We start from the raw sequence: 23,941 nt of genomic DNA, 5'->3' as shown, positions 1-23,941 counted from the left end.
GGTTAGGAGTAGAGACCTCAGGCGGCAGGCGCCACAGGACTCTCCGGCCGCTCCGGACTCCTTCCTCGGAGCGTGGCTGTCAGAGCCGATAGCGCCGAGCAGCTGGAGGGTGGCCTTTGGACCGGACTCGGGGCGGACCAGCGGCGTCCTGCCCCCCGGCTTTGTGTGCGGAGCCCCACCCCCAAGCACCTGGGCCTCCGGATGCTTCCGCTGGCGAGTCTGTGAACGCTGGGATGGCTCCTGGTCGTCCTGGCACACTAACCGGAACTGGCAGTGGCAGAGCTGGGCTGCCCGGCTGGCACCTCTCAGAGCACCTTCTGTGCAGCAGCCTGGGTTTGTGCTGGGTGCTCTTTACCCCTGCTGGGGGGGGGGTGGGTCAGTCAGGGGTGGCACCTGGTGCGGTGGGCACGAATGACGTGTGCCTGGCATGTGCCTGGCCGCCTCAAGTCCATCTTACTGGTTCCTCCAGATGGCGTGAGCGAGGCTGGGAGTGCCACCGTCCCTGTGGTTCCGCTGCTGCGCTGTTCTGTGGGTGAGGGAACTGAGCTCCGAGAGGCGCAGTGTTAGCAAGTTCAACTATTGTACATGTCTGCGCAGCGCACTCGCGGACCTGCTGAGGCCAGGCAGCTGCTGGGAGGGGGTGGAGGGCCAGGAGGGAAGGGGACCTGCAGTTCATGCTCAGCCAGTGGTTGCCCTCAGGGATGTAGGTCAGTATCTAGCTCCCGGGAAGCCAGACATCCTGGGAAACCCCTGGTTTCTTAAGACCAACCCACACAGTCCTGTGGGGTTCAGTCTGCAGGGCGAGGCTGGTGACCTCTGCCTCTTTCACTTCTCCGCCCCTCCCTCACCCGCCCTGCTTCTGCTGCTGTGGCATTCCCTCGGGGAGAATCAGAGTTCGTTGCCGAAGAGGTCTCTGAGGATTTCTCTGGGCCAACCCATTGCCATTTGCAATTCCTGTTTCGCCAAAAAGGCAGGTGGCGTGGGGCGTTAAGGCTGAAGGGAGGGTGAGACGGGCACTGGCATCCCTGCTTCCGGTTCTGAGCCCCCTGGCTCTGCCACCAGGTCCCTCCTCTGTCTGCCCCTGCACACCGAGCTGCCCTGGCTCTGAGGGTGGCACACGGCGCCTGCACCCACCGTCCCTCCGAGGACTGGGCCCTGGAGAGGCCGGGCAGCTTTGTGCTGCGTTTGTCCCAGCAGCCACCGCTCCCAGCCAGAGAGTGGACTCCCCTTACCCCAGCTCCCACCTCACCTCGGTGTGGGTGAAACAGTGGAGGGGCTGGGCACCCCCTTGGCTTGCAGGCAACCCCTCTCCAGGGAGGGCGCCCCGGGAGACAGTGGGGTTTGGGCACAGCAGGGAGGGAGGGCAGGACAGAGACTTCCACTCTGAAAAAGGGGGAAAGTGGTGTCCGAGGGCAGCGGCCGGGGGCCCCGCTCCTTTGGGGACCACTTCCTGTCTGGGCGCAGAGGTAGGCAGGGGAGGCCGCAGCCCCAGCGGCAGTGTTGTTCCGATCAGAGGTTGTGGGGTCCCCACAGGCTCCCTGATTTCGGATAGCTGTTGGGGACGAAGCACAGGATTTCTGGTCCTGTGTGTTGTGGGCACAGAGCAGGCACTGAGTGCAGAGGGATGGGATCAATGCTCCCGACTTTTTTATTTTTTATTTTTATTTTATTTCAGAGAGGAAGGGAGAGGAATGGAGATAGAAACATCAATGATGAGAAGCATTGATTGGCTGCCTCCTGCACGCCCCATAATGGTCATGTGCCCTTGGCCAGAATTGAACCTGGGATCCTTGACTCTGCAGGCTGGCGCTCTATCCACTAAGCCACACCAGCTAGAACAATGCTCCTGACTTTTGCTGGCCTGCCGCCTGCCCCCGTGGCCCCCGTGGCCCCTCCGAGTGAGAAAGATTTCATGCAGACGCCGCAGAACCCAGGGTCCAGGGGAAGTCACCAGACGCCCCTCTGCGCATTGCTTCATCAGGAGGGAGTCCCCACTGTTCAAAATCCAGCCTCCTGACCGATCTGGGAGTGTCTGTGTGTGCATTGGGGGCATCCTCTGACGTCTTTGGCACCATGGCGAGGCACTGCTCTTGCCATCTGTCCTGGCTCTGCTGGGGTGAATGCCCACAGCGCCAGTCTCCTCCAATACAACCCAAATCAGGACTGAGGTGGACACCTCCCGCCCCCAGGCCCTGTGTGACCGGCTGCCATGGTCGGGGAGGCCAGCGCTGGAGCCGGGGACCCTCTGCCGCGGGGCCCAGGGCGGGGGCGCCGGGAGCTTCTCCCGAGGCTGGCCGCCTGATGGCTCTGGGCCTCCTCTGGGGTCGGCGGGCTTCTTGTAGGGACTCCAGGGTCTTATTTTGGTTCTGTCCCCACCGTGGCCTCTGCACGATGGAGCCCCGCCAGGTGAGCCCGGCGGGCGAGACCGCCGACAGCCCAGGTCTCTGGATGCTTCTGTTTCAGGAAAGTCTGTCTTTCCTCCTTTTTCTCTTGTGGTTTCCCAGTGTGACTCTGGTTAGCCAAGGCCACGAGGACTGCGGCCTCCTCGGCTGCCTCCCTGCCAGCAAGAGGCCGTTCCCCATGTGGCGAGCTGGCAAGGTCTGGGCTTCGAGGGAAGTTTGTGTCCTCAGGGCGGTGGCTCTAGGCACCCTCCTTTGTAAACCAGAGATGCCATCCTCCCAGGGCCTCGGTCAGTCAGCCTGCAGCGTGGGAATGAGCCTGCAGCGTGGGGATGAGCCTGCAGCGTGGGGATGAGCCTCCAGCGTGGGGACGAGCCTCCAGTGTGGGGATGAGCCTCCAGTGTGGGGATGAGCCTCCAGTGTGGGGACGAGCCTCCAGTGTGGGGACGATCCTCCAGTGTGGGGACGAGCCTCCAGCGTGGGGACGATCCTCCAGTGTGGGGACGAGCCTCCAGTGTGGGGATGAGCCTCCAGTGTGGGGATGAGCCTCCAGTGTGGGGATGAGCCTCCAGTGTGGGGATGAGCCTCCAGTGTGGGGATGAGCCTGCAGTGTGGGGAATGAGCCTCCAGTGTGGGGATGAGCCTGCAGTGTGGGGATGAGCCTCCAGTGTGGGGATGAGCCTGCAGTGTGGGGATGAGCCTCCAGTGTGGGGATGAGCCTCCAGTGTGGGGACGAGCCTCCAGTGTGGGGATGAGCCTCCAGTGTGGGGATGAGCCTCCAGTGTGGGGACGAGCCTCCAGTGTGGGGAATGAGCCTGCAGTGTGGGGATGAGCCTGCAGCGTGGGGAACGAGGGAAGCTTGGGAGAGCCTGAGATAAGTCTTGGTGCTCCCGTGCGTATAACCAGCCCTTCCTGGACCACCCCCTTTCTCAGGAGGTGCCGAGAGTCAGTTGTGGCCCCAGGAGAACGTGTGGGGCCGGGAAGACCCGGGCTGGTGGCACAGGAGTGTCCAGGGAAGCGGAAGTGTCGCTGAGGTCAGCTGTGGGATGAGGGCGGCTGGCTCTGGCTCTCGCCCTCTCCCGCCTGCCTTTCCTCCTCAGAGTCCCTGACTGTCCAGCGTGCGACCCACAGCGACACAGCCTTCCGATGACACTCAGGGCGGACGAGGCTCGCCTGCTGCCACCTCCTTCCCGGGCCCCTGGCTCCGTGCGCTCGAGCTTTTTCTCCCCGAGAAGCACAGGGAACCTCGTGGCTGGACCGGTGGTCCTGGTGCTCCTGACCCTGCTTCAGTCCATTTTCTAAACTATCAGCAAGCGAGCTGCCGCTGTCAGTACCTATGACTGGTGACCAGGGCCAGCCGGGGCGGCCACGCTGGCTGCTCCTCAGGCTCGAGGTCCTCTCCCCGCGGGAGGTGCTGGGGCTTTCAGAGGAGCTGACCACCTGTCGCTCTGCCGGCTTCTGAGGGCCGAGGCGCCACCGCTCTGTGCCCAGGCCCCTCCCCGTCCCCATCGGAAAGCTGCCTGGCAGCAAGAGGGGGTGAAGGTCAGTGTAGGGGCAGTCCCATCTTGCATCATGCTGCTCGATGAGGCCGCTGGGAGGAAACACTCCTGCAGGCCGGCCTGTAAGCAGCGAGTGAGCCCAGATCGGGGAGCTCCGGGGCCACCGTCGGGCTCCAAGCGGTCAGGCCCCTGCCTCAGGCCGAGGGAGAAGAGGAGGGAGACGAGACCAGGGGCTCCGGGCGGGGGGGGAGAGGAAGGCAGCCCAGGGGCCAGGCTTTTGGGGTTGCTCTAGGGACTCCGGGGGCTGGTGCTTTGAAAGCTGGAGAGTGGTGGCCGGCAGGAGGACAGCTGAGGGCCTCCCCGTGGGGTGGCCTCCCCGTAGGGTGCCGTGGAAGGAGTGGGTGGGCTCAGCCAGGCAGAGCTGTCTTCATGCGGCTCCATCTGCCTGCAGAGCGCACTCATTGGGCGCCGGGAGCCTTGTTCTCTGTGAAACGGGGGTGCCCCGGTGCGTCCTGCAGATGCCCCGTGAGGATGGCTTCCCTCTTATGCCCCCCCGGCTCTGGCTCCCTGTGTGGCACTGCCAGCCCCGGCCTCTGAGGCAGGAGCAGAGGCCGTTCCTCCCGGGCTTGCTCCTCTGAGGCCGAGGCCGAGAGCTCTCCTGGAGCTTGGGCAGCTCCTTCTGTTCTGGTTCCAGGTTCAAAGCCACGGGGCTCCCTGGCAGTGTGACAGGCAGCAGGGCTGGGGTAAGGGGTGGGGGCGCTGGGCCTGACCTTCTCTCTCTTGCCTCTGTCCTTGCCGGAGTGGGAGGCCTCCGGACTCAGTTGATGTTCCCTGAGGACTTGGCGTGAACCCGAGGCTGGAGGGGCGAGGTCAGGGTGTGCTCAGCAAGGAGGCCCGAGAGAGTGACGGGCCTGTCCTGGCTCCCAGGATGTTTGGCCTCAGTCCCGGCTCCACTTCCTCCTGCTCCTGTCCTTACGGGAGATGCCATCAGCGCCGCGGGGTTATTCACCCGGAGTCTCCTCTGTGTCAGGCGGAGGCACCGGAGGTCCCCGCCCTCAGGGCGGCCGCACACTTTCCCATCGGGGACTCCTGTGTGCTCTGCGAGGGTCTGAGGAACGAGGTCTCCTCACCGAGGGGTTTGTGCTGGGATCCAGCGAGGGGGCCTCAGTCCAGAGGGAGAGGGGAGAGATGTACGGACCCACAAAACAGCTGGGCTTCCACCCGCTGGTGTCTGTTCAAACCGCTGGTGTCTGTTACCGGAGCGCCGGAGCAGCCCGCGGGCGGCGGGCGGGCGGGTTCTGAGGCAGGTCCCAGCCGCCGCCCGCCTGCCTGCTGTGGGAAGGAAGGGAGGAAGGTAACAGGAGAGGCCATGGAGGAGGAACTGATGCGACTTGGTGAGCAGTGACGTGTGGCTGCTGCCTGAGACCGGGAAGCACCTTGGGCTGAGCTCCGTGGTCAGGCCTGGCTGCCGAGGGGAACTAGTGCTCTGAAGTCGCCCGTTCCTGGAACAGGCAAACTTTTGAACTTTCTCTCTCAGTCTCTCAGGGAGGGTGACTCACCCCTGCGCCCCTCCGGCCTCTGCTGCCGCCGAGCGGGGAGAGGCCGAGGAGCCCCCGCGCGCTGGCAGCAGACGGACTTGCCCGGAGGGATCCAGCTCGCAGGCTGGGCTGGGCGGTTCGCAGAGCGGAGGACATGCTCAGCGCTTGAGCCTCTGGGTTCCAGGCGCCATCTTTCTGTGCGTGAACCCGCCTTTACCCTGGAAGGAATGTGGGGTGGGCCTGGACCTTAAAGTCTGGAGTCTGGCCGAGACCGGTTTGGCTCAATGGATAGAGCGTCGGCTTGGGGACTGAGGGGTCCCGGGTTCGATTCCGGTTGGGGGCATGTACCTTGGTTGCGGGCATATCCCCAGTAGGGGGTGTGCAAGAGGCAGCTGATCGATGACTCTCATTGATGTTTCTAACTATCTCTCTCCCTTCCTCTCTGTACAAAATCAATAAAATATATTAAAAAAAAAAAAAAAAAAAGTCTGGAGTCTGGTGACCTGAGGAGGTAGATGAAATCTGACCAATGAAATGTGTTCACGGTTGTTCTGGGACCTCTGGGGTTGGGGGTGGGGCAGGGAGGGGGGATGGGGAGGGCCTGCCGATCTTGGACCAGAGATGAGTTATTTACAGCAGAAGAGGCTGCTCTCCTGCCAGCCTGGACCTGCTCCTGCGCCTGCGGGTGGGGGTGGAGGTGTGCAGGGTAAACCTGGGCTGCTTACCTTCCTGGGACCCCCCAGATTGGGAGGCCTGATCAGTGGGGGGCTCTGGGTGGGTGCCTGGTGCACATGAGCCTGGCTTGGTCTGGCTTCTGCCTGGCGCTCAGGGTGCCCTCTGGCGTTGCCTCTCTGCCTTTATTCTCCAGCCTCTGGTTACTTGTGCTCTGTGACCTTGGGCACAAGCCAGGCACCCAATAAAGAAACCCACTTGCTGGCACACCCGCCTCGTGCCAGTCTCCTCGGCAATGGCAGCACCTTCCATGGCCACGCGCCCACCTCTCCTGGCCGCAGACTGGAAGACAGCCTCCTCCCCCCCCTCCCCCCCTTTTCCGGTGTGTCACCTCGGCCCACACTTCCTTCGGCTGTGAGAGCAGAGTGGCAGTTCCTGGTGAGTGAGGCGTGAGTCAGCCGAGGAGAATGGTGGCTGAGTTCATAACCCCCAGGCAAGGCTATTAAGTATGTAGATGACACTACAGCATTGACTGACGGTTCTTCCCCAGCCCCGAGGGAGAGCAGTCTGTCTGGGATAGCAATGATAGACAAACTGAAGAGCTCAAAGGTGCAGTCTGCAGGGGTTGGCAAAAGTAAGTGTGTAGTTGAGTATAGGAAACAGTTTATTCTCGTCTTATTATTTATTAATTATTATATTACAGCTGTAAACCTCCTGTTGCCCGCCCCTGTAAATGCCACCCGAGATTATGTTATCTCCTCCCCTGAACGTGCTCCCAGCCGTGGGGCAAACGGGGTTCCGCCTTTTACAGAAGAGGAGGACCCGGAGAGGGGGTGCCACCTGCTGACGGGCGCCCGGCAGGCGGGGCCTCCTGGCAGTGGCTCCACTGACGGCTGCCAGCTCACTGCTCCTCCCTGCCCTCTCCTGTCAGTCCTGCCAGCTCACTGCTCCTCCTCACTGTCAGTCCGCTGTTCCTTCCGGCTGCCGCACTGTGGCGTGGAGCAAACGGCCCTTCTCTCTAGAGCTGAGCTCTTGGAGAGGAGACAGCTGACAAGAACCCAGCTGGCAGGGCAGCCCCTCCAGGAGACCGAGTTCCTAGTCCGTGTCCCGGTCCTGGGCCCGGGCCGGGCTGGGGAGCAGATCTGACCTCATTGTGGATTGGCCCTTACTGGTCACAGATCTGCCTTCCCTCCCAGGACAGTTATCAGGATAAATATACCAGCTCCCCATTCCTGGGGACTTACTCACGGAGCAAAAGTACCCCACTGCTGCGGGTTGGATTACCTCTGCTCTCACCGTGGTGTGCTCAGGGCTGGGGAGGGGAGACCTGCCCTTTTGTTCTCTCTCCTTCCTAATCTGGAGGAGTTTCAGGGAAGGGGGCCGAGGAGACCCATCCGCGGCGCTGGGCCTGCTGTTTACATAGCTCCTTCCTTTGGAAGGCCCAGCCCGCCCGGCTGCTGTCCCTGAGCGCGGGCAGCCGCAGGAGGCGGGGCCTGGAGACCACCCAGGCCCAGCAGGTGCTCAGCTGGGCACCCCACCTCCTGGGGCCATAGGCTGGGCCTCCCCGGGGCCTGTGGGGAAGGGACTGGCTGAGCTGATGCCGCCTGAGTCCGGTCTCGGTCTCGGTCTCATACTAGATGGCAGGACGCACAGCTGCGCCGGGAGCTCCCAGGCCCTGTCGCGCTCCTTCCCTCCGCTGGCAGCTCCTAGGACACTGCCTGCCCGGCGGGGGCGCCGAGAGCTGAGTTACACTGACCCGTGACCGAGGCTTGATAGGTCTTGTTCTCACGGTGGGCCTCTCCGAGGCCTGTCGAGGGTTGTCTTCCTGATGGCCCGTCTCTTCTGGGGCTGCCGAGTGGAGCAGTGTGGAGGGGCCCAGCACTGGGGCAGGTGTGGGCTCTGGTCCCGATGACACCCCACATTGACCTCTTCCACCGCGGAGAGCTGTCGGGGAGGCTTCTCCAGGGTGACTGGTTTCCCCAGAACAGTGCCCCTCACTCCTGGCTCAGGGCCGCAGCATCCTGTCCCAGGGCTGGATGTGCTGGGCAGGCCTCCTCTGTCCCCTCCAGGGGTAACCGCCTCCCTGGCAGGAGCGCCGGCTGCTTTAGCCCCCGAGTACTGAGCGTGTGTGTGTTCCAGCACGGGGCTCAGCAAGCACTGTACCCGTGTTCTCCTGTAACCCTTACCCCTCTGAGCTAAGGGGTGGAATTCCCATCTGACAGACAAGAACACCAAGGCCCGGGAACTGCTAAGCAGCCTGGCTGGGCAGCTCAGCCACGGACTCAGACCCCCCTCTCTTAGAGCGCGGAGGGGGGATGGCTCAGAGTCCCCCCCACCCACCACTCCCCGTTTATCTCACCCTCTTGGTGTCGGTTCAGCGCCAGGCCTCTCGATAGCCCTTATCGCATCCTGAGAAGTGGTCTGAGTAGGAGGAAGCCAGTCTTGCAAAAGAGCCCTGACTTGTTTTTCTGCACTAGTTGGGGTTAGAGGTGGAAAGGGTTCATTAATTCTCTGACTTATTGGGTGCCATGTGTCAGTAGGTCAGCCTGAGTCTCCAGAGCCAGTCTGGGGGCGCCCCCTACCTTGGGAGAATGAGGGGTTCTGGGGCTCCCTCCTCTGCTCTGCACCCCTAGGCTAGCTAGTCCTGGAATGCGGGCAGACCAGCCCTTGGGTCCCCTCCCTCCAGGGGCAGCAGCTGGAGGCGCTTGAGTCTTAATTACACCCTCACCCACACCCACCCCCACCCTCACCCCCCGGGCCGCAGATCAGGCCGCTCCCAGCAGGTCCTCAGGTCAGATTACACTCTCTTGCTGGGGGCTCGGGGCTGGGGCTGGGGCTGGGGCTGGGCGAGGCCTGGTTCAGGTGCTCCCTGCCCCCAGCCACCTGCCCCAGGTGCCTCTAGGCCGAAGCCGCTACTGCTCTGAGCATTGCTTGGGCCCAGGCACGGCCTCGGGATGGGGTCCGGCAGCTGCCCCTGGTCTGTCTGCGGAGGGGTGGATCCGGGAGCGGGCCTCAGGGCCAGCGTCACTCGGGGTCGCACCTTCAATGATAGTGTGCCCGGGCACGGCCGGAGGCTGGGCACCCAGGCCGCCTCGTGCGCCTCCTCGGAGCCGGCTCCGTTCCTCCCCCGCAGCCCCGCCTCCCGGCGCTGAAGTCTCCCTCGTGCATCGGCGGCGGGGCTCCCGGTCTTCCCGGCCGAATCCGTGATCGCGCGAGGTTACCGTGGTCACTCCGGCAGCGGGAGCCGGCGGGCCAGGAGCGCCCTCTGGCGGGGAGGGCGAAGGTCTGCACCCCTTCGTCGCCAGAGCCCAGCCGAGTGGCCTTGGCTGGGCGGGAGACTTGGCTCTCAGCGCCCTCCCCTCCCCCCGGGGCCCCAGTTTGGAGAGAACCTCTCCCTCCACACGCGTGGGAAGAGACGTGCTCAGCTGGCCGAGAAGCGAGAAGCTTGGGGGTCTAGGTGGTTTCCTCCAGGACGGGGCGGCAGCCGGGAGCTTCCTGCTGCAGCATGCCGGGGCGGCCCCGCGGCGGGCTTGGGAGGGTCTCAGGCCCGGGGAGGGAGGAAGTCTGAGGCCTTCCTCATCCTGGATGAGCAAGCCCTGACTGCTTCGGTTCCTGCTTTGCCCAGGCAGCCCCATTTTCTCTGGCGCCTTCTTTGGGGTATGAGTGGGAGGAAGCTCTGAGTCTGCCCCCAGGGTGCGTAGAGCTGGGTGCCAGGCGGCAGATGGAGCTGAAATCTGGGGACCCTTCCCTGTGGGCTCCGCCTGCAGGTGAACTCTGTGCAGTCCTCGTGGCCACTCGGTGGACTCAGCAGGGGAGGAGTCTGCTGAACGTGCAGGGAAGCTTGGCTGTGACCCCTGAGCGTGGAGAGAGCAGGCGCTGCCCCCATAGGAACCCCCGCAGGGGTCGGCGTGTCCTCGTGGCTGCCGTGCTCCCGGCGCTCTTCCCTGAGGTGTCTGGGAGGTTTTGGGGGCGCTGACACCGGGCCCTGGCTAGTCGCCGAGCAGAGAGGAGGGCGGAGAGGGGGAAGTGCACCACAGCCCCGCGGGGTTCCTCTCAGCGGGAGTTTGGAAAATGATGTATCTTCTTTCTCCCTGACATCCACAGTGTTTCGCTTGGAATGTTACTTTATTACTCTGCGTTTCTCTTCAAGGGCTTCCTTTCATGTCTTGCCCAGATTCTGCCCATAGAAGACTTAGGAGGAGTCAGTTCTTTGCATCCCACTCTGATCGCCTTCGAGGGAGATCTTTTTCTGAATTTCACAAAGCAAATAAGATCGGATGTTTGCAGCTTCCCATGTGCACTATGGCATCTGTCTATCCCGTGTAAACCCCGCTGGCTGAGGAAACTGAGGCTCAGGGCAGCTAAGTGGCTTTGATGTGTGGCCATGGACCATGGAGAGGGCAGCTGGGGCTTGAACTCAACTCCAGAACCTAAGACCTTTTGTCTCTGTACTCCGGGACTGCGCCTTCTGACCAGCTGACCTATCTGTAGAAAGAGCCCATTGAAATGGTAAACCAGCATCCAGTCCATAAACCAGGAATCAGACTGAGACAAGGAGGGGTGTTTGATGCAGAGGGTTTGGTTTGACAGGGAAGGTTACCCATCTGTCTTCTTCTGAGTGTTTGGGACCCAAGAACCCCAAGTTCATATCCCAGCTGGGTCACTGCAGCTGGCTCTGGCAGTGTGAGGTATGCCTCTGCCTCTGTGCCGCAGTTTACCGTCTGAGCAGATGGCATGTGCGGGCGGTGGCACAGGTGAAGCTCCTGGCACGCGGTGGGCGCTCAAGCACAGCGGCCGCTCCTGTCCCGGGGAGGGGGGTGCACTGCTGCCTGCTCTGGGGAGCCTCTGGCCCCTCCCGCTGGCTCTGCCCTGAAGGAGGAGCCCCACCCTTGGCCTGGGCCCAGAGGGAGGGGGACTCTGCGGGAAGCTGGCGCAGCAGGTGGAGCTGTGGGGAGGCCACTGGGATTGGCCTGGACGCTGGTTCCTTTTCTGCTGTTACCTAGACACACACTGGCTTGTTCTAGTTCCGGTTCGCTGGAGACAGGAAGCCAGGTCTCTTCCAAGGGACCTGGAGCGGGAGGAGTGCAGGCACTGACCTTCCTCGGAGTCAGGAGCCCCGTCCTCGCTGCGGGCCGGGCTCCTGGGCCGCGGAACAGCTTCCCCCTGAACCGCTGGGCAGGAGCCAGGGGTAGGTGTGGCTGGCCTTGGGGGAAGGAGACAGCGGGAGAAGGTGTGGCCCACAGAGCAGGGCCCCGGAGGGCCTTGCTTCCCTCTTCCTTTCTCTGAGCTGGGGTGGGGTTGAGGGAGCGGACGGCAGCCCTGAGAGCTGGGCCCGTGCTGCAGGAGGTTGTACCGTTTAAATGTGGCATCGTCTAGTGATCACAGCGCCTCTCGCAGGCCAGGTTTGGGGGCTTCTGAGGAGTTACCTCCTGTCACTTCCTGGCTTGGTGATGGGGGACGAGGCCCACCACCTCCTGACGCTGGTGTCCTGTCTGTAAAGGAAGCCTGAGTCCCGCTTGGTGGGGTAATGGGAGGGTTACTGAGGCCGGGAGTGTGTCCCCTGCGCCTGCCACTGGGAAATGCTGGTGGTGCAGCCACTGCTTTCCCAGGAGTTTGTCCCAGGGCCCGGCCTGTCCCGCGCAGGTCAGGCCGCCAGAAGTGAGAGTGAGCAAGTCCCCAGGTGGCAGGAATGCGGGGTGGCGTGTGGGCCCGGTTCTCTGGGCTGTGGGGCTGGTGAAGGTGGGGGGGGGGGGATCAGCAGTTCCCGCTCCTGCCCCTGCTCTCCTGGCTGCCCGGGCGGGTGATGGAAGCTTGCACTCGAGGGCCGATTCGGCTCCCTTGCTGCTGGTAAAAGCAGAAGAGTGGGGCCCTGGAGCCTCCGGCCAGGCTGCTTGCCAGGCTTCTGCAGAAACAGCCTACAGAGTAGTCCTGCCACCCCCTCCGCTCCCCCCCCCCCAGGCTGGGCCCAGGAGGAGGAAACACTGCACCAGCCGAGTCCCAGCCCCCACCTCCCACACACCTCCCGCCGCCTGGAAGGAGCTCTCAGAGCTGGGGTTCTGCTTCCAGCCCGTCAGGAAGGCCGGTTTCACCCGGGGTCCCTCCGAGGGGGGCTGAGACGCGTAAGCTCTGGAAAGTTGAGTGGGACCTGGCCCTGCTCGGCCCCTCCCCGTGACGTGGGGCCCTCCCACCGTTCTCTGCGCCCTGCCCCGCGGAGTCAGAGCACCGGCTCCGGGCGGGCATCGCTGACTCCGCCAGCCCCCGCTCCGCCTGTCCGGAGGGAACCAGGGGCCCTGGGAGGTAGGAGAGCGGCAGGCAGCCCGGGAGCCTCCGGGCACCCCCCTGGGGCTGGGCGGAGGTCAGCTTTGGGCTGGCTCTTAGGCAGGCCGGCTGAGCCGGTGTCTCCTGACCTGAGGCGGGGCAGGTGCCCATCTCCTCAGCTCCTGGTGCCAGCGGCTGGCGGGCACTGCCCGGGGGAGTCCCAGCCCCGCTGCTCACCTCCCGCTTCCCGCAGACGCGCTGCTGGAGGACCTGGAGTCTACCACCTCCCACATCGCCAAGCGGCCCGTGTTCCTGTCGGAGGAGACCCCCTACTCCTACCCGACCGGGAGCCACACGTACCAGGAGATCGCCGTGCCGCCACCGGTGCCCCCGCCCCCGTCCAGCGAGGCCCTCAACGGCGCGCTGCTCGGCCCCTTGGACCAGTGGCAGCCCGGCGCGCCCCGGCTCCTCCACCAGCAGGTGCGCCGGGCTTTGGCGCCCAGGGAGGCCCGGGCCGGGGGGGGGGGGGGGGGGGGGGGGGGGGCTCCCCGCCAGACGCCACGTGAGGGGCTGACCGAGCGTTACTCACCTGCCTCCAGCCGGGGCGGAAATTCCCTGGTGAGCAGCAGCCTCCCGGGGGTGACTGTTCCTTCTCCCCGAGGCTCTGAGCGTTCTCCTCCCGCAGCCCCAGTCCCTGCCGCCCGCCTACGGCTCCAGTGCCACACCGGGCGGCGCGCCCACGCCCCAGGACGGCCTGGGCCCCCCCTGCGCTCGGGCCGGTGAGGAAGAGCACGTCTACAGGTACGCCAGCCCCGCCGCTCCCTCCCTCCCCTCCCCTCCCCTCCCCTCCCCTCCTGCCTAGGCACCCCTGCCGCTCCCCTCCCTCCACCTCCTGCCCAGAACCCCTGCCTCTCCCCTCCCCTCCCCTCCTGCCTGGGCACCCTCAGTGCTCCCCTCCCCTCCTGCCTGGGAACCTGGGGCCCAGCCAGGGCTGGAGGCAGCGAGGCCAGGGAGGAGGCAAGGCCCGGGCCCGCGAGGTCCTGCCTTGGGTCATGGACCAAATCACAGAAGGCCCGAGGCTCCCGCCGCTCGTGGTGCCTCCTGACGGCCTGGCGGCCTGGTCACTGCCATCTGCGGTCTCCGTACCAAACCAGCCGTCCCGCCACATCGCCCCGTCAGCGAGGGACGGAGAGGCAGACGTCCCCCTCCCCTCAGACCACCCCCCTCAGTCAGGCCTCTGCCGGGGAGACCTCGGCCGCTGCCTGTTCCCCTGGAGCGGGGCGGCCGCCACCGGGAATGCGCTCAGGCGACCGTCCCTTTGTCTCAGCTTCCCCAACAAGCAGAAGTCGGCCGAGCCCTCGCCCACCGTGATGAGCTCCTCGCTGGGCAGCAACCTCTCGGAGCTGGACCGCCTGCTGCTGGAGCTGAACGCCGTGCAGCACGGCCCCCCGGGCTTCCCCGCAGGTGGGTGCTCCCCGCGGGCTCCCCCGAGGGCGGGTGCTCCCCGCGGGCTTCCCCGAGGGTGGGTGCTCCCCCCCCCCCCCGGGCTTCCCGGCGGGTGGGTGCTCCCCGCGGGCTTCCCCGAGGGCAGGTGCTCCCCGAGGGCGGGTGCTCCCCGCGGGCTTCCCCGAGGGTGGGTGCTCCCCGCGGGCTTCCCCGAGGGCGGGTGCTCCCCGAGGGCGGGTGCTCCCCGAGGGTGGGTGCTCCCCGCGGGCTTCCCGGCAGGTGGGTGCTCCCCGCGGGCTTCCCGGCAGGTGGGTGCTCCCCGCGGGCTTCCCGGCAGGTGGGTGCTCCCCGCGGGCTTCCCTGCGGGTGGGTGCTCCCCGAGGGCTTCCCGGCAGGTGGGTGCTCCCCGCGGGCTTCCCCGAGGGCGGGTGCTCCCCGAGGGCTTCCCGGCAGGTGGGTGCTCCCCGCGGGCTTCCCTGCGGGTGGGTGCTCCCGGGCAGGCCGGCCTCGCCCCGTCCCGAGAGGGCTCAGGCTGAGCGGTCTTTCCCTCTCCCTCCCAAGACGAGGCCAACTCGAGCCCCCCGCTGCCCCGGGCCCTGAGCCCTCACTACGGCGCCCCGGAGGGTAACAGTTTGCTGGCGGGCAGCGCCGGGCCCCCGGTGAAGGAGAAGCCCAAGCGGAACGGGGCCCGCGGCCTGGAGGACGTGCGGCCCAGCGTGGAGAGCCTGCTGGACGAGCTGGAGAGCTCCGTGCCCAGCCCCGTGTGAGTGCCCGTGGCCTGTGCCCTCCTAAGAGCCCGCGGTCCCCGCCCGCACCAGGCTCGGGGGGCTGGGAGCCACCCGGGCACCGTTCCTGCTACCTCGAGCCACCGCGTCTGAAGAGACAGGCGCCACGCAGGCTGAGGGCCTGGAGCTTAGTGGCCGTCAGCACAGGCTCTGGAGCCACACCGTGGGGTTCAGACCTTGGCTCCGACCTTACGAAGTGTCTCAAGCCTTAATGTTTCCATCTGTAAAATGGGATTGGGGCTGTGGATAATGGGGATGGGCCGCCTGTCTCCATGGGGTCCACCCAGTCCTCCGTGTAAAGCATGTGGAGTGGTTTCTGGCTCAGCAGGTGCTGTACATGGTGAGCTTTCTAAGTGTTAGCTCTTCCGGGGCCGACCGTGTCTCTGGAGCTCGCACACGTACACGCAGTGTCATGGAGGCTGCATGGCCCGGGCTTATGCCACGGGCGAGCTTGAACTCGGCTGGACGCCTAGAGGCGTCTTCCCGGGGAAGTTGCTGTTTGTGTGTCCTCCCTTCTCCCATGTCGGCTCTGTCCCCTGGCCAACAGCACCTCCTCCCCCAGGAGAGATCGGGAGCTGGGGGGCCTCCCCGGGGTTGGGGGTGGGACCCCAGTGTCAGAGCTGGCATGTCCATCTCCTTGAGGAGGGGAGGGCCGCACGGGGGAGCGTGGGGCTGGCCTGGGGCTCCCTCTGACACTGCCCGCCTGCAGCCCCGCCATCACCGTGAGCCGCGGCGAGATGAGCAGCCCCCAGCGCGTCACCTCCAGCCAGCAGCAGACGCGGATCTCGGCCTCCTCTGCCACCCGGGAGCTGGACGAGCTGATGGCCTCCCTGTCGGATTTTAAGGTGCCCGAAGCCCCTTGGTCCTGCCCGTGTCCCAGTCCTTCTCCTCCATCCCTCAGCGCGAGGAGCGGGAACTCGGTCCTCCGTTTGGGTGCCTCGCCCGAGCCGGGGGCCCGCGGAGCCCTGGCCTTGCCGGGATGTGGGGCGGAGGGCTCGGCCAGCGGGGGCACAGGGCGGCCTTAGAGCCTGTGAGGCCAGACATTCCTTCCTCCGGTGCTCCCGGCTCCCGGCCCGGACCGGGAGGCAAACAAAGGGCCCTGTGTGGCGGCCTCGGTGGGGGCGGCGTTCTCTGCGGCCACGGGGCCGGGATCTGGTGCCTGAGAGGTCGTTTGCCTGGAGCCCCGTCTCCCACGCTGGCTGTGCTCAGCGCGTCCCTTTCTTCCTCCTCCGGCGTCTCAGTCCAAGGCCTCTGTGCCAGCCTCCCGCCTGCCCCTCTGTCCACGGGCCTCTGAACCCCTCAGGCTCTGTCTGCGGGGAACCCACCTGCCGGGCCAGTCCCCTGCCCCCTCCGGGCGCCCCCGCCTGCCAGGCCGGACGTTTTATCCAAAGACGCGGTGCCTCCGGGGCTGATGTGACCGAACGCTCCTGCGGCCGCTCCCTGCACTCTCCCCGTGGGCCCGCCTTCGGCCTGTGATTTGGGGAGTCTGAGAAGGGGAGCAAGTGGCCCGTGCGCTCTTGGCCCTGGTGGTGCCTCCAAACCTCCCTTCAGCGGGGGTTTTGTGGGAGATGCAGGTGGGGCTTGGGAGTGGGGGCGTGAGCTACTGGCCGTTCTGAGCAGCCAAGGCCAGGCACTGGCCCAAGGAAGCCCTGCTCTCGTGCCCTTTCGACCGTGGCTCTCTGAGAGCCAGCATTGGGGTGCCCGCGGGAAGCTGAGGCCTGGCCAAGGTCTCGGGGACGAGGGAAGATGGGTCTGTCTGGGAGAGACCAAGCCGAGACTCTGGCTGGTCTCTGGGTTGGAGGCACCAGAGCAGCTGCCTGCGGCTGCCTGCCCCCGATGGTGCCGGGCTGACTCCCTGTCACTCCCTCCTACGGCCCCTCACTGAGCCTCTCCCTCTGCTCTGATGGGGGTGGCCCTGGCTCCACTCCGAGGCTGGGCCCTGCTGCCTGGGTTTGAGGGGCCGAGGACACCTGCCCTCCTGGGTGTCTGTGAGGCCCCATCCTCTCCCGTCAGCGTGGGGTCACCCCGCCGTACAGACGGTGGCTCTCGGAGCCTGAGGTCGAGCCCACTCCTTGCAGGGAGCGCCTTCCTCACCTCTCCTGTTTCTCTCTTCCTCCCTCTGCCTTTTGTCTTTCTCCTCCTCCAGACCAGCTCCTCTTCTGTGGCCTTGAACTCCCTGGGGCTGCCACCCAGCTCAGCTCCATCCTCACACCACATACGTCCTTCTCCTTCTCCTTCCCCTCCTCCTCCCCCTCCCCCCGGGCCCTCTGTGCTCTTGCCACCCACTGTTAAACCCTCCCCTGGAGGCCGCGGTCACACTGCAGAGGCCCTCCGCCGAGAGGAGGATGAGGACGGGCAGGGCCTCCTACCTCCCGTGGCCCCCAGCTGGCTTGATTTGGCTGGCCTCGGGGTGACACCTGACACCCCCAACCCAAGGTCTCCCCCTGTGGAGGGCTCTCTGGGGCCATTGGGTGCAGAGAGCCAGGCTCGAGGCTGGAGGGACGCACTGAACCTCAAGAGTGAGCTCACCTGGGCTCCCCCGGGCCACACTGGGCCCCGAGCTGGGTGTGCAGGTCCCCAGGGGCCGGGAGACCCCCAAGGGCCGTCAGAGGAGGCCCTGGCTGCCACGTGGGAGCAGCCGTGGGCTCTGGAGGCGCTCAGGCCAGAGACCCCCCACAGAGCGACGCCCAGCTTCCAGGAAGCAACGGAGCCAGCGGTCGCGGCCCTAGACCGTCAGGTCATCTTCCCAGATACCTGGACGCTCACGAAGGAACGTGGACAGCCGCAGGAGGGGGCCCGGCCGGAGCCCGCGGGGCCGGAGGGCGGCCACCCCGCTCCTGTGGACCGGGAGCAGTCAGCTGGAGAGAGGCCCGCGCGGCGAAGCCCGATCCCGCCGCCCCGGGGACCTGAGACCGCCCGGAGGCCGGCGGGCACCGCCGAGGCACAGCCGGAGCGTCCACGTGCCGTGGCCCCGGGCTCGCCCGCCACCGAGAGGATTTCCACCTCCGGCCAGGCAGGCGCGAGCTGGCACGGCCTGGGCCTGGGCCCGGCGGCCTGAGCGGCCGCCCTGGCTAACTGCATGCCGCCTCCACTGCGCACGTCTGCTTGGCGGGGTCCTGGGCCCGTGGCCTGTGACCGGCCAGCGCCGCTCCCGCCCGGAATCGCTTTGAGTGACAGCCGCTTCTGCTTGTCTGAGGCTTTTCCCTGTAGATGGGCGCCCCTGACATCCGGAGACCATGTTCGCGAACGGGGTGAAAGCATGAGCTTTGGGACCAGATAGAACTGAATACAAACCCTGCCTCCGACACCTGCTGCCTCTGACCTTGGGCAACCTCCCGCCAGCCTCAGTTTCTCATCTTTAAAATGGGGTAAAGGCAGACCTTTCCCCGCGGGCTGTCCAGGGGATTCCGGGAACTGACGCCTGGATGCACTCGGAGTACAGCTTGTGGCCGCAGGGGGCGTGGCTGATGCTACTTGCTTCTTACTTTATAGAAACGAAACGAAACAAAAAGACAAAACCACTGCAAACCAGCAGGTTAAACAAGGAAACAAGGATATAAATAAGGAAAAAAGCTGGTTAGAAGATTTGGAAGGAATGACCACATTTTTTATTACAAATTAAAAAGAAAGAAAAAGCCTTGTGTCCCTTTAAGAGTGCCCACTCCCATGCTCTCAGATAAATAGTCCTCATAGTAACCTCTGAGGCAGCCGAGAAAATGCGAACCCATTTCAGGGATGGAGGAGCCAGGCCCCTGGAGGTCTTGCCCAAGGTCAGCGCCGAGAAGGAGCTGTGTGCTTGGAGTGTGCTGGGCCCCGCCTCCGCTCGCCTCCGCTCCTGGCCGCCTGGTTGAGCCCTCCCTTGCCCGGGCCCCCGAGTGTGGACTGAGCGGCCGGCAGCGCCAGAGTGGGGCTGTGACAGCTTCCCCTCCCCCCTCAGATCCGCTCCGTGATCAGGAGGAGCCGGGAGACAGGCCACGCGCACCCCATGTCCCGGGAGCCCTCCCCTCGCCGCCGGCTGGACCCCACCACCCTGAGCAGGACCCCCTCCCAGGAGTGGCTCATCGCAGAGCTGCAGGGCCGGCTGGGCATCCCGCCCGAGGCGGCGGGGGCTGCGGGGGCCGCGGGGGCCGAGGCCTGGATGATGGAGGGCGTGGTCATCACGGTGCAGCCTCGCGGGAGGCGGGCCGAGGGGCAGCTGGTGGAGAAGGTAGCAGGGAGATGGCGCCGGGGCAGGCCCGGCTGCAGGTGTCCTGGCCGGAGGGGAGCTGGCTGTGGGGTCCTGGGCCTGTGGCCCCGGAGAGGCTGGTCAGAGTGGGAGGCCGGGGAGCTGGGGCCGTGGCTCTCTGCCCTTGCTTGCTGCCTGGTGCTTCCTCCGTCTTCCTCACCGCTCTCCTCTCTCCTCCCAGGTGGTTTTCCCTCCCGGCTCTCCCGTCCCCCTGAGAAGAACCTTCTCTGTCCTGCCTTCTCCTGTCCCTTTCCTCCAGCATCACAGAGATGCCGCGGCCAGCAGCCCGTCTCCCCCGCCGGGCCTGCCGGCGCCCGCCCCGCTGGGGCCCTCACCTCTCCCCTGTGGCTCCCCCGGGGCCCAGAGCCCTGGGCCAGGGCCCGCCTCTCCCCTGCCCGCACCCCCCGCTGTGCGGTCCGTGGGCTGCCAGACCGACGAGGACCCGATGTTCCCCCCGATGCAGGCAGGCCCCGGGCCCAGCATGGCCTCCCTGTCCCCCTCTAACCACACACCCCCTCTCACCCACAAGCCCAGCAGGACCACGTCCTTCCCACACCCGGCCTTGACCCTGGACCCCATTTAACCTGACGCCACACTCCTGCCCAGCATGTCACCGTCCTCTTGCCCGCCTGTGGGCTCCCTTCTGCCTGTCCCTCCATCTGTCCCAGCTCCCTCTGAGGAAGCCAGGCCCAGAGACCCCAGCTGCTCCTCCCTGCAGCCCGCCGGCCTCAGGCCCTCCCCCCGGGACCCCGGCCCGTGGTCGGCTCCCCTTCCCTTCTCTCTCCGCCCTGGGACTCTGGGACGCTCTACCTTCTCAGACTTTCCCTCCTGGTTCTGGCGCTGCCAGTGGGAGAGGAAACCCTCATCCCAAATCCCTTTGTGAAATGGCCAACAGCAGGTCTCTCTGGCTTCCTCCTTAATTAAAAAGTGTTCTTATCCTCGTTTTCTCCCATTTAAGATCTGGGGCCTGGAACAAAGAGCAGATGGAGAGCTGTGCTGGGCGGCTGGCCGGCCTCCGAGTGGCAGGCAGAGCAGCCCCGAGGGGCAGGACGAGGGCGGGGTCAGTGCGTGTGCCCCGCGTGTCCGGCTCAGGCCGGTGCGGGCCGGGCCCTCTGACACCGGGAAGCCTGTGGGCCCCGGAGGAGGCCGCACTTCCTGCCTCCACCGGCCCACGTGCAGGGGGAGAAAAGCCCCCCTGACTGCCCCCCTCTCCCCGCAGTTCATGAACCAGGGGAAGACGGGGAGCAGCTCGCCCCCCGGGGAGCCCCCGAAGCCGGGGAGCCAGCTGGACAGCATGCTGGGGAGCCTGCAGTCCGACCTCAACAAGCTGGGGGTCGCCACGGTCGCCAAGGGCGTCTGCGGGGCCTGCAAGAAGCCCATCGCCGGGCAGGTGCTGAGGGGGGGCAGGTGGGCACAGGGGCCGGCTCCCCGGGAGGGGCTCCGGGCAGGCCAGGGCCTTGAGCCGCCGCTGCGTCCCTCCCTCCGCAGGTGGTGACGGCCATGGGGAGGACATGGCACCCCGAGCACTTCGTCTGCACCCACTGCCAGGAGGAGATCGGCTCCCGGAACTTCTTCGAGCGGGACGGGCAGCCCTACTGCGAGAAGGACTACCACACGCTCTTCTCCCCGCGCTGCCACTACTGCAACGGCCCCATCCTGGACGTGAGTGCGGGCCGGGGAGGGGCGGGGGCTCCCTCCCCTCAGCCCCACGCCGCCCCCCGCGGCCGGGCGGCATCGAGGCTCAGGAGGCGCTGTCACAGGCCCGAGCTCACTGCTGGGTCAAACCCAGGCCTGGTGCGGGCAGGCCTCCCCCCCCCAGACTCCCTGCGCGGGGCTCGGGGTCAAACCCAGGCCTGGTGCGGGCAGGCCTCCCCCCCCCAGACTCCCTGCGCGGGGCTCGGGGTCAAACCCAGGCCTGGTGCTGGCAGACACCCCCCCCCAGACTCCCTCCGCGGGGACGGGGTGAGGCCGAGGTGCCGCTCCCTCCCACGCGTGGCTCTGCGCCGGCTCTTCCTTACGGGATGGCCTCACAGTCACAGTGGACCGTGACCTCCGCCCACTGGGATGGAAGGAGAGTGTGGGGTCACCTCCTTCGGGGTCAGAGTTCCCGCCGTGCTCGGAGCAGTGAGGAGGCCCCTCCTGGCGGCCTCCGCGCTGCCCTGGGCCGGGCCGGGCCGGGGGGACAGCCCAGCGCTGGGGCCTGTCCAGCGGGCCAGCTCGGCTCTGACCCCCTCGCTCCCACAGAAAGTGGTGACGGCCCTCGACCGGACGTGGCACCCCGAGCACTTCTTCTGTGCCCAGTGCGGCGCCTTCTTCGGCCCCGAAGGTACGACAGGGGCCCGGGAGCATGGGGGAGGGGAGGGGAGGGGAGGGGAGGGGAGGGGCGGGGGGGGGAGAGGAGGAGAGGGGCTCTGCTGATGCTGGAGTCAGGGCTGCGCCTTCGGAGGCCCTTACCCCGCCCCACAACCTGCTCCTCAGGGTTCCACGAGAAGGACGGCAAAGCCTACTGCCGGAAGGATTACTTCGACATGTTCGCGCCCAAGTGCGGCGGCTGCGCCCGGGCCATCCTGGAGAACTACATCTCGGCCCTCAACACCCTCTGGCACCCCGAGTGCTTCGTGTGCCGGGTAAGGAGAGGGGAGCGGAGGCCGGCGCGGCTCCTGCGTGAGCACTCACCTGTGAGCCAGGAGGTCACGGTTCGATTCCTGGTCAGGGCACAGGCCCAGCCTGTGGGCTCAGGCCCCGGTAGGGGGCGTGCAGGAGGCAACCATCAGTGATTCTCTCTCACGTTAATGTTTCTATCTCCCTCTCCCTTCCTCACTCCCCTCCCGCCCGCAGGAGTGCTTCACGCCCTTCATCAACGGCAGCTTCTTCGAGCACGACGGGCAGCCCTACTGCGAGGTGCACTACCACGAGCGGCGCGGCTCGCTGTGCTCCGGCTGCCAGAAGCCCATCACCGGCCGCTGCATCACCGCCATGGCCAAGAAGTTCCACCCCGAGCACTTCGTCTGTGCCTTCTGCCTCAAGCAGCTCAACAAGGGCACCTTCAAGGAGCAGAACGACAAGCCTTACTGTCAGAACTGCTTCCTCAAGCTCTTCTGCTAGGCGCCGGCGCTCCACCCGCCCCGGCCCGGCCCGGCCCGGCCCCCCAACTGCTACTGTGACCCGAGGCCGCCCGGCTGGAGGGCCAAGCCGACCGAAACTGGAACCGGCCCTGGCTGTGCAGGGTGGCGGGAGGGCTCAAAGGGCGCCCCCTGCTTTCCTTCCCCGGCCAGGGCCTCCGGGCCCCCCTCCTCCTGCGGCTGTCCCCAGGCTGCCAGCTCCTCCTCCTCCCCGAGGGGGGCTGCTGCCCCTCCCCACAGACCCGCCTGGCCAGGCCAGCACCCCACACTGGAGCCATCTCTTACTCATTTCGCAGTGGAGCGGGGGCGGGAGGCAGGATCAGATGGGGTCTCTTTTACCTTTATTTCCGTCCGACCAAATTATCCAAATAATCCGGGGGGACAGGGCTCCCCCAGACAATGCCAGCATCCACCCACCGACCCAAGGCCACGTGCCCGGGCCCCGACGGTTCCTGGTGCTCCTGCCCTGCCCGTCTCCGGGGCGGGACCACTGCCCTGCCCGGCCCTGCTCCGATCCTACTGACGCAGACCCTCCAGCAATAATGTTTCTGGTCTCTTCCTCCGCCTGGGGCCGGCGGGAGGGCCTTTCACCTCAAGCCTGGACACTGTGCCGCCTTTGATAGATTTCTACACTGAGGTTTGACTATCATCCGAGTGCTTTTACTTCTCTGTACACAATGACTTGGAAGAGATTTTAAAGAACCCCTTTTGTACTCTCCTCGTCCACACCGCCCGTCCCGCGGGCAGTGGCTGTGGGACAGGGCTTGCCTTGTGCTGAGGGCTCGGGGTGGGGAAGCCATTTGTATTTTTCTCTTTCTTAGCAGAAGCAGGTGAAGTGGGAGCGGCTCTGAGACTCCCCGTCTTTCCTTCACGGCTCCCAGGACTGTTTTTATAAACTGCTGTATTTTGAAATCCCTTCCTAACTACCCAGGCCAGCAAGCTCTTAACTGAAGTGGCCTGAGGGTGTGTTGCCCCTTTGGGCCTAGGATTCTGAACCTCATCCGTCCCGTTCCGTGGTGAGGAGACGGCGAGGATGCTTTGGGGGTGCTGTTTCCGGCCTAAGCCTTTAGGAGCCGCCGCTCCCCTGTGACCTCTGGCATCCAAAAGAACCCCCGGAACATTCTCGCGCCCTCACTGCTCTGGGGCTCCTGCCTCAGGAAGCCGGGGGCCGGTTTTGACCGTTGGTCTTGTTGATTCCACTGGGGGCATCACTTCCCCAAATTCCCATCGCCTCGGGAACTGGAGGGCTGGGAAAGGGCCAGGGTGATGCCCGGCAGCCTGACGGGACTGTGGGCAGAGGGACGGGACCCGCCGAAGCACGGAAGGCCCAGCGCTCTGCTGGCCCCCAGGGGTGAGCGGGAGCAGGCAGGCCTGGGTTCCTGGCCAGCAGAGGGCCCCAGCGGGGTCCCAGCGGGAAGGTCCAGCCCACGCTGCTGGCCGCCTCGCACTGGCTGAGTGTGTGGGGTCCAGAGCAGGGCCCCTCCGAGGCGGGCGGGCGGGGAGCAGCCGGTCTGGGCAGGTCACGGCACCCCCGAGGGTCTGATGTCTCCACTCCACCCAGAGGCCTTACTGCTCTGTTTACAGCCACCCGCCCAGACCCACCCTGGAGGGAGGGCTTCTGGGTCCACCTTCCGGGTCAGTGGTTATTTGATGAACTGATTTTAATTTTTTTCTCTGTAAACTTTTAACCTGGCTTTTCCTCATTTCAATTCCTGTGATTTATGCCAATAAAGTTTGCCATTATTTTGACCTGTGCTAGTGTGTTTTCTTTGTGGTCTGAGATAGCAGCTTAGTCCCAGAAGAGAGACCAAACCCTTCTAGACTCCCAGGGCCCGCAGTGTGAGGATAAATCATCCGCGTTCCTGACTGAGGTAAAAAGCCTGGGGTGGGACCTTGCCCCGAGGACTCTGGTCTGTGAGCACAGGTCCTCTGGCTTCCGGTGTGAGCTGTGGGCCAGGGAAGGCTGGGGAGCAGCCTGACTGGGCTCTGCCAAGGTC

General features: G+C 65.7%; 1 protein-coding gene across 4 annotated transcripts in view; it reads left to right on the top strand.

The window, feature by feature from the left end:
* Nucleotides 1-23,693, top strand: part of PXN (paxillin) — a 43,252-nt gene extending 19,559 nt beyond the window's left edge. Inside the window, exons 2-15 of one of the 4 annotated variants that reach the window (XM_084868107.1) lie at nt 12,620-12,846; nt 13,052-13,167; nt 13,694-13,830; nt 14,374-14,575; nt 15,307-15,442; nt 16,744-17,610; nt 18,535-18,804; nt 19,004-19,285; nt 19,781-19,882; nt 20,042-20,212; nt 20,311-20,484; nt 21,067-21,148; nt 21,301-21,449; nt 21,661-23,693. In XM_084868107.1, the coding sequence (XP_084724233.1) occupies nt 12,620-12,846; nt 13,052-13,167; nt 13,694-13,830; nt 14,374-14,575; nt 15,307-15,442; nt 16,744-17,610; nt 18,535-18,804; nt 19,004-19,285; nt 19,781-19,882; nt 20,042-20,212; nt 20,311-20,484; nt 21,067-21,148; nt 21,301-21,449; nt 21,661-21,927 (3,182 nt within the window). In that variant the 3' untranslated portion in view covers nt 21,928-23,693. Of the gene's footprint in view, nt 1-12,619; nt 12,847-13,051; nt 13,168-13,693; nt 13,831-14,373; nt 14,576-15,306; nt 15,443-16,743; nt 17,611-18,534; nt 18,805-19,003; nt 19,286-19,780; nt 20,213-20,310; nt 20,485-21,066; nt 21,149-21,300; nt 21,450-21,660 lie in introns of all 4 variants that reach the window. The other 3 variants (XM_084868109.1, XM_084868110.1, XM_084868108.1) reach the window with 3 other exon arrangements.
* Nucleotides 23,694-23,941: the final 248 nt, after the last annotated feature.

Source organism: Pipistrellus hanaki, assembly GCF_964339955.1.
Source record: "Pipistrellus hanaki genome assembly, chromosome: 19".
Taxonomy (NCBI): Eukaryota; Metazoa; Chordata; class Mammalia; order Chiroptera; family Vespertilionidae; genus Pipistrellus; species Pipistrellus hanaki.
Note: the sequence above shows the minus strand (reverse complement) of the source record. Positions and strands in the feature narration are given on the sequence as shown.